Below are 16,789 nucleotides of genomic sequence, written 5' to 3'. Positions count from 1 at the left end.
CTTTCATGGGTGGGACACGTGGGCACAGGATCCATCTGCTTTTTGTTGCCGTAGATCTGGAGGGCACGGTGATGAAGCCTGGATGCAGCATGTCCTGGTCCCTGGACCAGAGCATGGACAGTGCATTAGTGGAGCCAAGGATTCCTGGGCAGCTTCTGATTGTCTGCCCCATCTCTGTACCATTATCCTGTCTCCTGGTCTGCAATGCGGGGTAAGGAGCTGTTCTCAGAGGCCCACCTGTCTTTCCAGTGATCTTACAGGCATTCATTTCCTACATCAAATTCCTTCTGCTTCAAAACAGCTAGTCTGTGGCCCCTGCACTGAACCCAGGCTGATGCCGTCTTAGATGGCATTCTTGCCTTCTTCTCTCGGCAGGAGTTGGCTCCCTTCTGCACTCTGCATGGGTTCCAAGTCCCCCTAAATTAGCCCTTGCCCACACCTTCAGCTGAGTCTCTTCCAGCGCTCCGCTGCATGCAGCAGGCTGCTAAATGGAACAGCTCACCAGACTGACCAAGCATTTTAGCATCTGTTCTTGCACATGCCATTTCCCTGCTCATGTACTGGCCCCTCCACAAGGAATGACCACCCCACTCTGTGCTCACTTCCACACTTGGCTCTCTGTAGTCCTTTCTCCATGTAAAATGAATTTTAACTTCACATTTGTACAAGTTACTTTTTTGGCTAAAAGCCAGGGTTCACATCTGAGCTCTGACACCCAATAGCTCTGTGACATTGTTTAACTTCTCTAATAGGTGACAGAAAGACACATGGCATATGAGCTCATGTATATGGTGACTCTAAACAGGAACAACAAGAACGAGCTCCTAAATTCAGAGAACAAACTGCTGGTTCCCAGAGGCTGCTGGAGAGTAGGTTAAAAATGGGTGAAGAGGGTCAAAAAGTATCCATTTCCTGGTATAAAATTAATTCTAGGGATGTAGAAAAACAAAATAAAGTGGGGATGCTAATAGTATTTAGAGGCTTCCCCGGTGGCTCAGCAGTAAAGTATCCACCTGCAATGCAGATGTGAGAGACTCTGGTTCAGTCCCTGGGTCGGGAAGATCCCCTGGAGGAGGTGACCTACTCCAATATTCTTGCCTGAGAAATCCCATGGACAGAAGAGCCTGGAGGGCTACTGTCCATGAAATCAAGAGTCATATAATACAACTGAGCATATGACTGAACATGCACACACACTCAATAGTATTTACATCAGTGGGTGTTTTAACTGCGCTTTCTTAGATTTGTTATGTCTGTTTGGCATCCGTTCATCAGAGTCAAACTATCAACCAAGTGTTGACCTCTCTCCTGAGTGGGCAGACTGGCTGCTTCAAGGCCGGGTCCCCAACCCCTTCTTATCCAATTCTCACACATCAAACCCATACTCCCCAGTCCTCATCAAACCAGGGCCAAGTACTAAGCAACTAGAAACACCTTATAGCAAGCCCCCCGCCACCCTGCCCCTGGAACTATTCAGATCAGCCAGTTCTAGACTGTTTATTCTGCCTGGCTATTCTTCCTTGCAGAGAACCCAGCTAGAGACTCCAGCCTAGACTTCCGCCTCCTGACCACAGCCTGGCTCTGCGTGCTGTGACCTGCCCCTTCCTCTCCGGAAATGTGAGTCATAAAAGTCTTCTTTCAGTGGATCAACCTCCTGATGTCATCACTCAGTCACTTCCACAAATTAAAATCATACAGGTGTAATTTTAGAACAAACTGTGTGAAGATTAAATTAGAAGAAAACTTCTAAAGAGCTTCATGGAGTGCCGGGCACATAGGAAGAAAAGTGTTAGTGTTACTATTAATAAATAGCTTCCCACTGAACTTGGGAGTAAAATTCAAAGCCCTTCCTTACTTGAGGTTCCACCAGCTCCTGCTCCTGCCTCTCTCTCCAGCCAGGGCTGCCTTTGTGGGCCGGGACCTGTGCAGTGGCACGTAGCCTGGTGCTCAGAAGGGCCCCGTGGTTGGTTTAATGCTGGACTGCTGCCATCCTGTAATTCTTAGTGTGTTTTCACACTGTTCATTGTGAACTGGGCCCACAAAACACGGAGCCAGTTGGGCCATTAAGGTCCAGCCCCACCAGCGTTTTTTGGCCCTGTATACACTCCCAAATTTTTCGTCTTTACCAAAAATAACTATCCCATTTGTCTTCATTTAATGAATTCATATGCATCCTTAGCTTAAATCTCTAAAGGCCTTTCTGGAGCATCCTCCCCACTCCTCCCATCCCTGTTATTCTGTATCTTAGCTCCTTGCTTGTCCCTTTATAGGAAAGACATGGTATTCGTTAGACTTGAATTTCTCTCTTACTAGAATCAACAGTGTCACTTCCATGAAGGCAGAGACCACAACTGACTTGCTGGCTGGGTCACCCTGGGAGCCTCTCAGAACAAAACCTGACAGCCTCAGAGATTTGTTGGCTGAGTGAACTCAGAACCTGTTTTAAGATCAAACTGCTGACCTTACAGAAGCTGGTCATTCCCTTGGTCCCGTCACCACTCTTTCTCTAAATATCTTTTATCATACAGTGTTGCACTGTTTACATGGCTAAGTCTGATTTCTCTGAATTTTAGGGAGTCCCCAAAATCTAAATATTGTCTCTTCTCCCTAGTCCCTGGCTGAATCATGAATTTCACATACAATTAAAGAGTTAGATGTAAGGTGATTTGGGGGTCCTTTTGTTACCTAGGAGGATGATAAAGGTAAATTATTATTTGATAGGTTAAGAGCGCAAATTGTCATTTTGGGGGTTAACCACTAAAAGAGCAGAGGAGGATTAGGGTATAATTTTCAAACAGGAGACAAAGGTAGAATGAAAATACGATCTAAAGGAAGACAAAAATGGGGGAGAAGGAATAGATTTAACAAACAAAACTCATTAAGAAGGTGACAGATTTCTATCTAAATATGTCAGTAATATTTTATATACAATGGCTTAAATGATCAAGTTCAAGGACAAAGACTTTCATTATAGGTTTTAAAAAGTACTGAACCGTATGCTGTTTAACCTAATAATAGAAGTTTGAAAGCAAAGGTTTAAAAATATATGTCATACAAACACTAAAAGAAAGATGTAGCTATTTAAGATCTGAAAAATAGATTTTTAAGACATTTTAAAAAAAAGATAAAGACTAGTTCAAAGGTAACAGGTTCACTTTGCCAGGAAGATGAAAGATACTAAATATGTACACACCAAATCCTGTGGCATAAGAAGACATACAGCAAAATCTGACAAACTATAAAGAGTATATAGATAATCCACTGATAAAGAGGTTTAATCATGCTTTTGGAAGTAGAAAAAACACAACATCAGATTTTTAAAACATGACTGGACTGGACTCCAGGCCCCAGTCAGTGACTTTACCACTAAGATTTATCACATACGTAAGGGAGAAATAACTCCAATATTAAACAAATCCTCCCAGCTACAAAAACACAAAATACTCCCCAATTCATTTTATGAGACTAACACCATCTTCATTCCAAAACCTAATAGGGACAGTTTGAGATGGAAAAAGTATAGAACTATTCCAAAAATTGGACAAAACTTCTAAATATTAGTAAATCAATCTATTTTTAAGAAGAATAATGCATTATGACCAAGTTGGATTTATCTCAATAATTCAAGGTTGATTCAACATTAGAAAAATCCATCACAAAGTCATCACATTAATAGATTAAATGAGATAATCAAAAAGCCAATGCTCTGTGGCAACCTAGAGGGGATGGGGAGGCAAGTGGGAGGGAGGTTCAGAAGGAAGAGGATGCATGTAGCCCTGTGGCAGATTCATGCGTTATATAGCAGAAACCATTACAATATTGTAAGTTAATTATCCTCCAATTAAAAATAAAATTTTTTAAAATGAGAATCACATTTTAATAGATGCAGGAAATTTGTTAAAATTCACATTCTTTTATGATAAACAGCTCTTTAGCAAATTTGAAACCTAATGGTAAAACCAGAAAGCTTTTCAGTTAGCAGAAAGATGGGTATCTGTTATCATTTATATGTAATACTTCATTGAAGATCATAGGCAAGCTATAAGAAAGAAATATAACATTCATACATTTGACTGTGTATATGAAGATTCTAAATATAAATTAACATAACTTACATACATTTAAGGTGGTTGAATAAAACATTTGAAACCAACCATTAGGAATGAAATTTTTAAAATATCCTAAGTATAACATCACATAAAGAAGTATCACAGACCTAGAAATTAATCTTGCAAAAGGCATTTCAGTCCTCTGGGGAGAACCTGCATATTTTTATTGAAAGAGAAATTAAAGAATACCTCAGTCCGTAAAAGAAGAGGTAGACCATATTTGAGGATTTTAAAATTTAGTATGTAAACAGTCAATTTCCAACATATTGAATTATAACTTCAATGCAATCCCATCAAAATTCCAACAGGGTGTTTTTCTGGCTAGTTTATTTAAAAATACATACGGAAATGCAAAGGAACAAGAATATCTATGACACTCTTCAAGGAAAAGATACCAAAACTACTCCAGTTAGCAAAACCTAAGTATAAGGCTGTTTTGTGCTTAGCTGCTTAGTCGTGTCATACTCTTTGCGGCACCATCGACTGTGGCCCACCAGGCTCCTCTGTCCATGAATTCTCCAGGCAAGAACACTGGAGTGTGTTGCCATTTCCTTCTCCAGGGGATCTTCCCAACCCAGCAATCGAACCTGTGTTTCTTGCATTGGCAGGCAGATTCTTTACCACAGAGCCATGATGGAAGCCTGTTATGTAGCAATAGCTAACTAGTACAGATGTCAGCTGGGCTAGATTGGCTGAGTTCACTCAGCACCACAGTTCCCTTCTGTGTAGGAGAACTGAGCTTCTCAGGACCCCTTTTCCTGTGTGAGTTCTGGTTTATTACCCAGTGTGAGGACTGCATGTGAGACAGAGGGTGTCCGTGAGCTCAGCCAGAGGACCATGGTTTTCAAACCTTCCCCACCCACAGCTTCATCTCTGTTGGAGGAACTCCATCCCTCTAGGGGCCAGCCCAAACACGTAGGGTTTTTCTTTTGGTTTCTAACAGTACATCCAATCCACAAAGAAATCCTGATAGCTAGTTTTAAAAGGCAGCCTGAACCTGACCATTTTATCTCCTCCATCACTATCCTGCTGGCCTAGCTCATCCTCTCTTGCCTAAATCGAACAGTTCGTCTTTATGCATCTCCATTTCTCAGTCTCTTCCCACCAAATATGAGTGATACTTTTAAAAGTCAAATCATGAACGCTGCTACTCAAAACCACGAACAGCTCCCATTCCAGACTAGAGTCAAAGCCTCGCTGTGGCCCACATGCCCTCCACAGGCCTTTCCCTGTCTCCTTTCTGCCCTCATCTCTACCGCCTCCCTTGTGTTCCTTCTGCCTGCAGCCACATGGGCCTCTCTGCTCTTCCTCAGACATCCCAGACAGATGTACACTGTCCTAAGCCCTCGCCTAGGCAGCTTCCTCATTTCCAGCAGCTCTTCTCAAAGATGGCCCAGTCAATAGGTCTGGGGTGAGCTTGAAGATCTGCATTTTTAGTAAGCTTCCAAGAAATGCTGATTCTAATGCTGCTAGTGTGAGGACCACGTTTTGAGGAGCTGTACCCTAGGGCCTCTATTGATGTAATAAATTAATTTCTCTTCTATGCATCTGGAATAAATGTTCTATACTACGCTAGAGAGAATTGTGAAAATGACCACCAACATCATTTTGTGTTCAGTAGAATTCCAGGTGAAAGAGGCTGTGAAATAACTTTAGGGCTGGCCCTCCAGCTCTAAGTCTTTGTTCAGGTCTCAACTTTTTAGTGAGATCTACCCAGATGACCCCACTTAATAGTGTGATCTCTCCCCATCTCCATTCTCTCAACTCTCCGTACGTTCAGCTCTTTCCTTTTCCTTTTTTGCCATAGCACTGAAGACCTAATGTACTGCAATTTACTTACTTGTAAGTGGTTTAGTATCTCTCTCCTAACTGGAATGTAAATTCCAAGGTGCAGGGATCTTTGGTTTTTATTGCAAGGGCTGAACAGACTCTTTTGAATATAAATGAAATAGTTGATTTGCAAATGAGTTAAATTCTTTCATCTTCTCAGCAGAATATAAACTAATTTTTTATTAAATGTACTGACTTGACTACGTATGTTCACAGCAAGACTGCAGTAATGGTAAAAACAGACTTCTGAGATCAGATATACCTGGATTCAAAAGTCAGCTTCACTGTTTTTCTCCATGGAACTATGTAGAAAGGCACACTTTCTAAAAATAAAAATCTCAAATAACTTCAGAAAAACTCTATTTTAAAACTTAGCATTAAAACCTTTACCTAACCTTCCCATAGCACCTTCTGGCAAAAAGTTTTCCAATATACATCAAATAAAGTGTAGACTAATAACACCTTGCTGTTTCACTGACACTGAGAAAGTACTTCAAGTTCAACCCCCATAAAATACTGGCATCTCCACTGACAGTATTCACCCAGGAATGGGTTTCTGGTTCTTTGGGTTCTAGTGACCTTCCTACGTGGGACCCAAACCCCACTACAAAACTAAAATCTCACATCTCTTATCCCAAGCATTTGAGAGAAAGAGTTGTTTACAAATGTGAATACTCTGCCTACCCACTTTAGGTCTGACCGACCTGTATAAGAGCATTGCAACGCTTTCACAATTGCGGTGAAACACAGGTGTGGGGCTGGTATCATTTATGCTGCACATCCATGCGTGACCTGATATTGCCGAAATAGTCTTTATTTCTGAACATTCCAAAACAGCGGTGTACACAGTAACAAATATTAAGTCATATCCCATAAGAAAGCATTCATTAGTGCAAATGGATTTTGTAAAAGGTCTATCAAAAAGATTTATTTGCTTTAAAATGCATTCATTTCCAGAAGCATTGTTAATAAAACGTTACAGTTTCATCCTCTGTAAAAGTATTGAAAATCAATTGTGGTACAGTAGCAAACATTGCAGGTATTAAGTGCAATGAGCTAGTGATGCCATTATAAATGTCAAAGCCAGGAATGACAATAAATTAACAATGAAAACAACAAGACCCATTTCACACTGCTGTCTGGCTGTCTCCTTGTAATGCTTCAGCTTACATTGTGCTCATTCAACAGAAAATTATGTATCAATTGTGTGATGGATTTTTGCTGATATATCCCTAGAGCTAAAAAAATAGTACCTTACCACAAAAATATTTTTATGGCACAAAATTTAAGTTGTTCCACAGTGGTTCACATAGGTGTAAAAAGAAATAGGCACAAAAAATAAAATTCCTGTAAACTATAAAAAAGTAAATTTCAAAGCATACGTTATATAACCTAGTTGTAAATATGCAATGTATTAAAATACAGAACATGTAATGGGAAGATGTTTAGAACATGTAAGTAAATTGAACAGGTTAAAAAAAAAAAACAAAAACCTCAGATGGCAAGGAAAGCATTATGGATACACCTCAATTCTCTCAAAAAGGATTCAGGTACATTATCAGTTCTACAAAAACTTCCTAGCTCTAAGTGTCACAATACTGCAACCGTGGATCTGTGACCACTGCAGTATCTCAGGCAAATATTTAAGTGCAATAATTAGTCTCTGGTGATTGGTCCACTGAAAAACAATGCAGTAGATGTGTTAAAATGCAGAAGGGAAAGAATATCCTGACACCTGCTGTTACCCAGCCAGCTAGGTAACACGACCCTCATTTCCAGTTCTTTCCCACTCCTTAAGGGTACAGAAAATGGTATCAGTAGCAACCGTCTCTCCAGTTTCCATCCCTCAGCGTGCTGAGTGAAGACAGAGGCTTTGGAGGCTGAAGGAAACTGTGAAGGGATTAAAAAAGGAAATGGCTTGTAAGTAACCAAGCAAGTCCCGTCACTCTCTCTGGTCTCCCCACCCCCACCCCAGCAGCGACAGCGTGCTGGCACTTTCCCACGTGTGCCTTGGGGCTCCGGCCGTCAACAGGCGCACTGCAGGAAAACCCAGTTCTCAGCACGTGCCACGAGTGTCAGTGTCGTATGTGCACAGGCAGATGTGTAACGTAAGTGGAAAATGACCAACATCCTTAACATGTAGTAAGAGCATTTTAAAATCAGAGAAAGATAATACATGACAGAAAAATGGCCTGTAAATATCAGCGGTTGCTTCACTGAAAATTTCTTCATGTAATTCTATTTGTATTCAATCTTACAAATAATCAAGAAACTTGCCTATTACGTTGGCAGCGAATTTTTAAATATGTTAAAACCAATGTTTGCCTAAGTTTGGGGAACCAGACCCTCTATCTGGCAATGACAGCCTATCCAGGAGATTAGTTCGAAGACAGACATCCAAGGACAAATATACTGTCCACAGTTAACATAAGCATCAAACAATGTGATTCTATTCAGTCATGAATGAAACACAGCCCTGCATTGAACTAACATGCATGAAAGTGATTTCCATCTGGATAGTAACATTATTTATTTTGTTTTGCAATAGTTTCTAAATTTGCTTTTGATCTGAGCACCTATTATGCATCAGAAAACAAAAAATATACATACCTAATGCATAAATAAAGGAAAATTTCTTATTCCCACATCTTTTGCGAACTGTCACCATGGTTCCCCCTCCCTCTCCTCCTTCAAATACTAATTTCTTGTAAGGTTTGTATGTATTTACTGCCTCCATTGTTGCATCATCTAATCTGTCAACTCACTTTTATGGAATTGTTTTTTAACCATAAAACACTCCAGCAGATCCACTTCAGAAAGGGCACAACGTGACTGTGAGCTCATTGAACATGTGCCTGGCAAGCAATGTGGAATTTAAAAAATTCTACCTGGAACATACCAAAGTTCCCAACATAAGCTAATAAAGCCCCAACTAAACATCACTACGATGCTTTTTAAATCAAGACTGTGGGAGGAGGGTGTGTTGTGTACATGCCTAATATCATTTGTGACCATTCTGATTAAAAAAAAAGATTGAAAAGTATTAAATCCAGAGGCAGGAGGTCATGAGTCAGGGCACAAGGGGAAGAGTAACCGACCAGGGTTAGACAGAGGAAACGTCAGGGTGGTGCCTGCAGACCACAAACAGGGCTACAAGGAAGAACGGACCAAGGCTCTCACCTTCTGACAGGCTGTGCAATTTTGCTTCGAGGCAGGTTACTCCCATTTATTGCCAGTGAAGGTCTTGGAAGTGCACTGCGGCCCATGACGCCGGAAGCTGCAGCTTTGGTGGGGGTGGGGATCCCAGTGTTGGAGTATAACTGTAAGCTGTTGGATAAGGGCGCATTACTGCTGCCCTGGACGGTTGGGCTCACGTAGGCCGTGGCTTTAAGAGGCTGCCGCACTGACGCTGGGAAATGTCCCACGCTGTGCATCCTGTGCTGGAGCTGCCCTGGGGACGGAACTAGGAGGAAAATGAACATTGCACGTTCACCACTGCCTGCACAGGTGCCATGTTCAAAGATGCTGATGCTGTCTGAAAGGTTTTAAATGCACATACAAAGGTGTCTACATACTGGGCCCAGCTTCTTCTAAAACACAATATATATAAAGTGTTATCGTTCAGCAGCTAAGTTGTGCTAATCCAACTCTTTGCAACCCCATGGACTGTAGCATGCCAGGCTAAAGGCACCCAAACGTTAAGCCTAGAGAGAAATGAAAGTGTGATATGAACACACTCATGTAACCATACCCACATCAAGACAGCAAAACACTGCCGGCGCTTCAGCAGCTTCTCACATATCCTCTCCCAGTCAACATGCCCCCCAAGTGACTGTTACTTTCACTTTTATCACCACAGATTTGTTATTCCTATTTTGATCTTCATGTAAATGGAATTACAGAGTATGTTCTCTTCCGTGACTGGCTTCTTTGACTCAACATTATGTTTTTGAAATTTATCCATATATTTGCATTGAGGTGAGGTATTCCACGGAATGTATTTTATAATCCATTCTCCTGATGATGCAAAGCTTGGTTACTTCTAAGTCTGGGGTTTTATGAACATTCTTGAATATGTGTTGGTGTTCAGATGTATTATATTACAAGTATATTCCAAATTTATAACTATTAGGATAAATGAAGTTAGCAAAGCTGCTGAACAGAACATCAAAACAGAAAAAAATCAGTTGTATTTCTAAATTATCAGTGAACTAAAATTTAAAAAAAATATTACTTATAAAAGCATTTTTAAGATAAAATACTTAGGAATAAACTGAACTACATCTGTATTAAACCTCTATATAGGAAGCTACATAACTTTGACAGATAAGAAGATCTAAGTAAATGAGGGGATATTCCATGTTAATGAATTAGAAAACTAATATTGTTAAGATACCAATTCTAAAATTTATCTACAGATTAAATGAAATTTCAAAAAGTCTATCATTTGAAATGAAACTCCAGAAGAGTTACTTCAGGAAGGCAGTCCTATTAGTCCCTTTAACTCTCCTACACACAAGACAGATAACTACATTAAGTTTAAAAAGAAATAATAGAGAAACTAGTCAAGATTACTAGACACAATCCTAATTTTACAAATGAGAAAATAAGGATCAGAAAGGATACATAGTTTCCCATGAACTTATGCCCAAGCAAAGACCCAGACTCCAGCTGCAGACCTAGTGCCCTCCTTCCGGAGTCGCCTCTCCAACCTTCTCTGTTCACTTTGTTCACTCCAGAAGGCACACCAGTCCAGAACTTGCTCTTCATGAAACACAAGCGTGATGTTTATATACACGTACGATGTATAAAGGATATTCGCTTAGGGATCAAAGTCAATGAGAACAGAGTCCTGGGATCTGAAACAAGTTCATGACTGACCTCCTCTTACACATTAACACTCAAGTTCTTTTGTTTTCTCTCATTATTATGCTTGAGTTACACACAATGATTTTTCTATTTCCTTCATTTCTTTATGTTTATTAATTGCAATTCTTTTATAAAGAATTTCCCCTCTTCTCCATTTATTCAATTAAGTATGAACCTATGATTATTTAATCTATGGGTTATAATCTTTTAATATAATCATTTATTCTGTGGCTCAATCTGTGGCAGGTTTGGTCTCTGGTAGTTTCATTAAGTTGTTTCCTATATCCTTTTGACATGCTCTCTCATCATTTTTTCAGGACTTCCATCAAGACTTTCCATTGTTTGTAGGGTATGTTCTATTTTGGGTTACTTTGATTTTTCTGGCACTCAAACTGTACTACTGATCCACATTGAATTAGAGCTCACAAAAACTCCTAAGCATTACCCTAGTTGCTACTGTGACTACTGTATTTCCCCTTTCTATGTTTATACTGTTGACTTTTATACTCAAGCACAGAACTTCTAACTCAGTTAAATTTCATCATGATGTATCTGGCCACCTGACCTAACCTCCTGACATAAAATTAGAAAGCAGCCCTCAGTTTCCCACCATTAGTTCCTAGGCTATCTTCTGTGTCTTTACACAGGCCTTTAATTCAAATATTAACAGATGAAGCCCTAAGATCCAGCCCTACAGCGTTCATTTACACATTTGTTCAAACATCTCCTGAGAGCTATGGTCGACGCCCAGGAAAAGCCAATAAGCTAGTATGGAAGATAAACATAATGGCAGTCAAGTGTAACACACGGAGCGACGCAAGCAGCGACCGGAAACCTGACCCGTTCTCAGCATGTTCTAGAGGCACCTGGGGTAGTGTATCGGGGGCACCAAGGCGTCTGCTGGGTGGAAGCTGAAGACATCTGGTTGACAGTGCTTGGCCACACACTTGGCCTTCCAGGTCTGGGCACATCCGTACTGGGCCTGTGGCCTTGAATCTGCCTCCCAGGGGTCAGTCTTGGACTTAACCCTGACTGCCCATACAAGTCAGAGAAGGCAATGGCACTCCACTCCAGTACTCTTGCCTGGAAAATCCCATGGACGGAGGAGCCTGGTAGGCTGCAATCCACGGGGTGGCTAAGAGTCAGACACGACTAAATGACTTCACTTTCACTTTTCACTTTCATGCATTGGAGAAGGAAATGGCAACCCACTCCAGTGTTCTTGCCTGGAGAATCCCAGGGATGGCAGAGCCTGGTGGGCTGCCGTCTATGGGGTTGCACAGAGTCGGGCACGACTGAAGCGACTTAGCAGTAGCAGCAGCAGCAGCAGCAACCCATACAGGCAGCATGGGTTGGGGGTGGGGAACCTGGAGCCAAGACATCCCCACACAAAGTGAGAACACAAAACACTAGACTGTGCTCTCACCACGCTCCTCATCACTGGGTAAAACACACAGAGAATGAAAGGCTGTGGGCAAACTGCAATGGGGCAGGTAAATCCTACTCTTCAGTCACACTAGAACAGAACTGCATTTGCCCTGGGAAAGCTATGGACTGATGCAAAACAAGACCACGGTAAGAGCTGGACAGAAGAGCTGTGCTTTCCTCTGAGTAAACATATCAAGTGCACAGCTAGAAAGAAGCAGGACTGCGCAGAAAACATTTTTGTATGATGAGCAGAGAGATCAATCACCATTCAGGGCTTCTACTTCTATCCTTAAGTATAAAGGCTAACATAATTTGCTAATTATTAATTGGTAACATATAATTTGCTAATTATTAACAGGCACCAGTGAAAATACTTCTTAATGGTGAAATACAAAATAAAAGTCACAAGGATAAAGGTTTCCTGTAGTGTTCAGAGAGAGAAAGAAAAATGAAATAGTAAGATATTTTCCTAATGGTGTTATAACTAACTGAAAATTACCAAAAAATCTGTCATACTTACTACAAGACTGTATTCTTGAAAGTCCATTTGCAGCTCCATGCAAGCTTGAGTCAAAACTCTGACTATTCCGCACGGTGACTGGAGAACTCCCATTGCTACTAACAGTGGTTGTACTTGGCATCCGAGCTAGGTTAGGCATACTTCTTCGGAGCTTGTCTAGAAAAGTATTTTACTGTGTTAAAAAAAAATCACTACTTTTATGCTGATTAAGACACTAGATTTCAAAAGTAAATACAAGGAGAAATCATATTTTGTTCAATGACAAACAAATTATCACACGTGTTATGAACTCTAAGAAGCTAACTGATTATCCCTCATATAGGGAGACACTTAATGTCTTCAGAAAGGCTCCACCAAACAAACAGCTAATGGAAAGCATTTGTTCTTTAAAAAAGGGAGGGATTAGCTAGTCAATTAGCTGTCTGTTCTTAGATAAAATTATATCAAAATGAGGTTAGACAATAATCTTACAGCCATTAACATAAAAAAAACCTACAAATTGTTACATATTAGTTAAAAAAAAAAAAAAACCTAGAGGTGTCAAACCAACTATTACTGAAACTTCTGCTAGAACATCAAAAAGGAAGAAATTCTTAAAATTCTACCTTGAGATGTTTTGAGATAGCCACTCATCACATCAACATGATCACATTAACTTCTAGGAAGTTTTAAGGGTCACGAGTATGCCACCAAATCTTTGGAGACTTCAAACACTTCCCTTTCTTTTTCTTGCTGAATACACCTTCTACCACCAAGAGGCAGCAGAGGGTAAGCCACGCACAGACCTCAGTGAATTTTAATTCAGCCACGAAGCATCTTAGCCTGTACGCACACACAAGACTGTAGCTCTACAATGTAGACAGTTGCCTCTTTATTAATACCATGCCCACAAGCTAACGTATATATATCAGGTCATTCAAGCTCAGAAAACAGATATATTTGAATACTAAGCAAAAACTCATTCAAGGACAAACCTGATTCCTTTTTCTCTCCTTCACACAGACACAGCTCCATCTCCATCTCTTAGATCCCTGAAGTCACCTATCTAAAAAGGGGTGTTATCTTCCAAGTTTCACCTCCCTTCCTCGTCCTCAACTCCAAGTCCCGTCAATTCTGCCTCGTAAATATTTAGCACATCTCCCTCTAGCACCTTAGCACAGACCTCATTATCTGTCATCCACATTTTCACAAAATCCTCTTAGCGGGTTTCTGTGCACCCTGTCTGTTCCTCCCCACCGTCCATACACCTGGTGACTTCCAGCCACTTCCTAAAACCGTCCAATCACTCCCCTTCCCCTTCCTCTGAAAGCCCAAGCTCCTGGGCTGAGCAAAGACCCTTCCAAGGTGTGGTCCCTGCAGACCTCTCCACCCTCACCTCCTGCTGCCCCTGCCTCACAGCCTGCTTGCCAACCCGAGTGAACCACAGAGTTTCCAAATACTTCACGTGTTCCTGCATCCGTGAGCATGCTGGTCCTTCCTCTTGGACACCATTCCTCACTTCATAGAATGAATGAATGAATGCATATTTATGCTATACAGTGGGCTTCCCTTATGGCTCAGCTGGTAAAGAACGTGCCTGCAATGTGGGAGACCTGGTTCGATCCCTGCGTTGTGAGAGCCCCTGGAGAAGGAAATGCTATCCACTCCCCATTCTGACCTGGAAAATTTCATGGACTGTATAGTGCATGGGGTCACAAAGAGTCAGACATGACTGAGCAACTTTCACTGACTCGTGGTATACAGTGTGTTAGACAGGTGAGTTTCCAACTCTCAATGGGATTATAGTCTAGACCATTGTTTCTCGATCCTTTATTCTATTATCCATCTTTGGGGGTCCATTAAGGAATAAAGGCAGCAGCCAGTTACCCACAAAACATCTCAAGCTAGCCTTCCCGTCAATACAGGTCCTCAGACTAACACCACCATGTAGCTGATTGCCCTCCTCCCCCCACAAAATCCTAAAAATTACAGTTAGCAAATGTTCTGTAAGATTTAATTATTTCTCATTCCTAGCAAACTACTCCAAATACAGTAGTCCCTCCCTTTCTTATCAGCAGGTGATACGTTTCAAGACCCTCGGGAATGCCTGAATCCATCAACAGTATTAATACATAGTACTGAACTTTGTAAAGCTTCCCTGGTGGCTCAGATGGTAAAGTATATGCCTACAGTGCAGGAGACCCAGATTCAATCCCTGGGTTGGGAAGATCCCCTGGAGAAGGGAATGGCAACCCACTCCAGCATTCTTGCCTAGAGAATCCCATGGACAGAAGAGTCTGGCCGGCACAGTCATGGAGTCGCAAAGAGTCAGACACAACTGAGTGGCTAACACACACACTGAACCTTAGGATGCTTTTCCTACACAGGCACTGACAGGCAGGTAGTATACAGAGCCTGGATACACCTGACAAAGGGAGGACTCGCGTCCCACCTGGGACACAGCAGGAAGGCACAAGATTTCCTCACAGTACTCAGGACAACGCACACTTTAAAACTTACAACTGTGTATTTCTGGAATTTTCCATTTAACATTTTCAGACTGCAGATGACCATGGGTGACCAAAGTCACAGGTAAAGAGGGACTACTGAGTGCTCCTTTTAATCCCATGAACCCCAGAAATATTCCAAGGACTTTGAAGAGCCATCCCTTTTGAACCCAGGCAGTGTAGGAGCTATGGAAATAGTGAAGTATTAACACACACTTCTGTTTTATTTTTAATTAAATTAGATCAGTATTATAACAATTGTTTTCTTCCATCTATATTATTTTAATAATTTAGAAAAATGATAGATTAGTTTCCAAGTTACAACTCTTATTCTACAGTTTTGTTTAAATAATACTGTGGTAACAAATGAAGGTTCAGATATCTGAGCCATATCGATAAAAGTTTAAAAAAAAAGTGGAGATGAGGGAACAACCTTTACTTTTTTAGCACTTTTACCTTTTTCAGAAATTTTTGTTCCGGGTGAAACAGTCATAGTTTCATTGATTCCTTATAACAAACTTAGGTTAAAGGATTACATGTTACATAAAGGAGAACGTATATCAGATGACTTGATGTCCAACTATACCTGAGTTATTTGTCTACATTTTGCAACCAAATGAATGAAAACTCAGAGACATGGAAAGACAGGGAAAAGGTATAAGTGGTAGGCCAGGCTGGCAACTCAGCATCTACCAGCCTTCAGGGCTTATGTGCTCAGCCATCAAGTTGATCTGCCCGAAGTTCAATCCAGAGAACAGCTGTTATCTTCCATTTCCTTTGCATGCAGAGACCAGCCCTTTTAGAGAAATAAAACTACCACAGTCAGACACTAGGCTGAGATATGTTTCCATTTTCCTAATAGGAACCATCGTAACACAGGTTTAGGTAAACCCAATCGGTTTCATAATGGTGTTGAATGTAAGTTAACACCACTTTTCTAAGGGGGAACAATGATCCCACTGATAATACTAATCAAGATGCAGGGAGCATCTGCTGGATAGGCAGGATGTGACCAAAAAAAAAACCCCTTCACGGGAACAACTCTGGGTGCGCTCTCCCACAGTTTTAATGATCCAGTAGTTACTGTCTTTGATATAAGCTTAAATAAATTGGTCATCAGTGGCAGTCACTTTACCTGCCACAGTTTTTAGATTTGAAACCTGAAAGTATTAAAGAGATAAGTTCTAACTATTAAACCTTAAATATGTTCAAATGATCTCTCAATTCGCATGAATAATTACAAGTACAAAGGAAGATAAAGTAAAAACTTAGTACACGCTGGCAGGTGATGACTAGTACAATTTGTATCTGCCCTTGCAATATTTTTAAATAACTTGCTTAAGTGATCATTTCTGGGCCCAGGTGTGAGAAATGGTGCTATATAATAATTCAAAAATATTAGTTTATAAATACGGCTTGTTTCTCTATATGCTATAGGAGGATCATTATCGTAAAAACATACCAGGCTAAAATATCACATGATTATTCTCCATATAGCTCTTGGAAGTCATGATCTAACTCCTGGGAGTGGGGAAGGAAGATAAATG

General features: G+C 40.8%; 1 protein-coding gene across 3 annotated transcripts in view; it reads right to left on the bottom strand.

Annotated features, from left to right (window-relative positions):
- Positions 1–6,732: 6,732 nt before the first annotated feature.
- Positions 6,733–16,789, bottom strand: part of SLAIN1 (SLAIN motif family member 1) — a 52,224-nt gene continuing 42,167 nt past the window's right edge. For all 3 annotated transcript variants that reach the window (XM_069602355.1, XM_069602356.1, XM_069602358.1), the window contains 3 exons: positions 12,757–12,912; positions 9,120–9,402; positions 6,733–7,829 (listed from right to left, as the gene is read on the bottom strand). In XM_069602355.1, coding sequence (XP_069458456.1) covers positions 7,754–7,829; positions 9,120–9,402; positions 12,757–12,912 — 515 coding nt within the window. In that variant the 3' untranslated portion in view covers positions 6,733–7,753. The remainder of the gene's footprint in view (positions 7,830–9,119; positions 9,403–12,756; positions 12,913–16,789) is intronic.

The sequence above is a fragment of the Ovis canadensis genome, chromosome 10 (genome assembly GCF_042477335.2).
Source record: "Ovis canadensis isolate MfBH-ARS-UI-01 breed Bighorn chromosome 10, ARS-UI_OviCan_v2, whole genome shotgun sequence".
NCBI classification, from domain to species: domain Eukaryota; kingdom Metazoa; phylum Chordata; class Mammalia; order Artiodactyla; family Bovidae; genus Ovis; species Ovis canadensis.
Note: the sequence above shows the minus strand (reverse complement) of the source record. Positions and strands in the feature narration are given on the sequence as shown.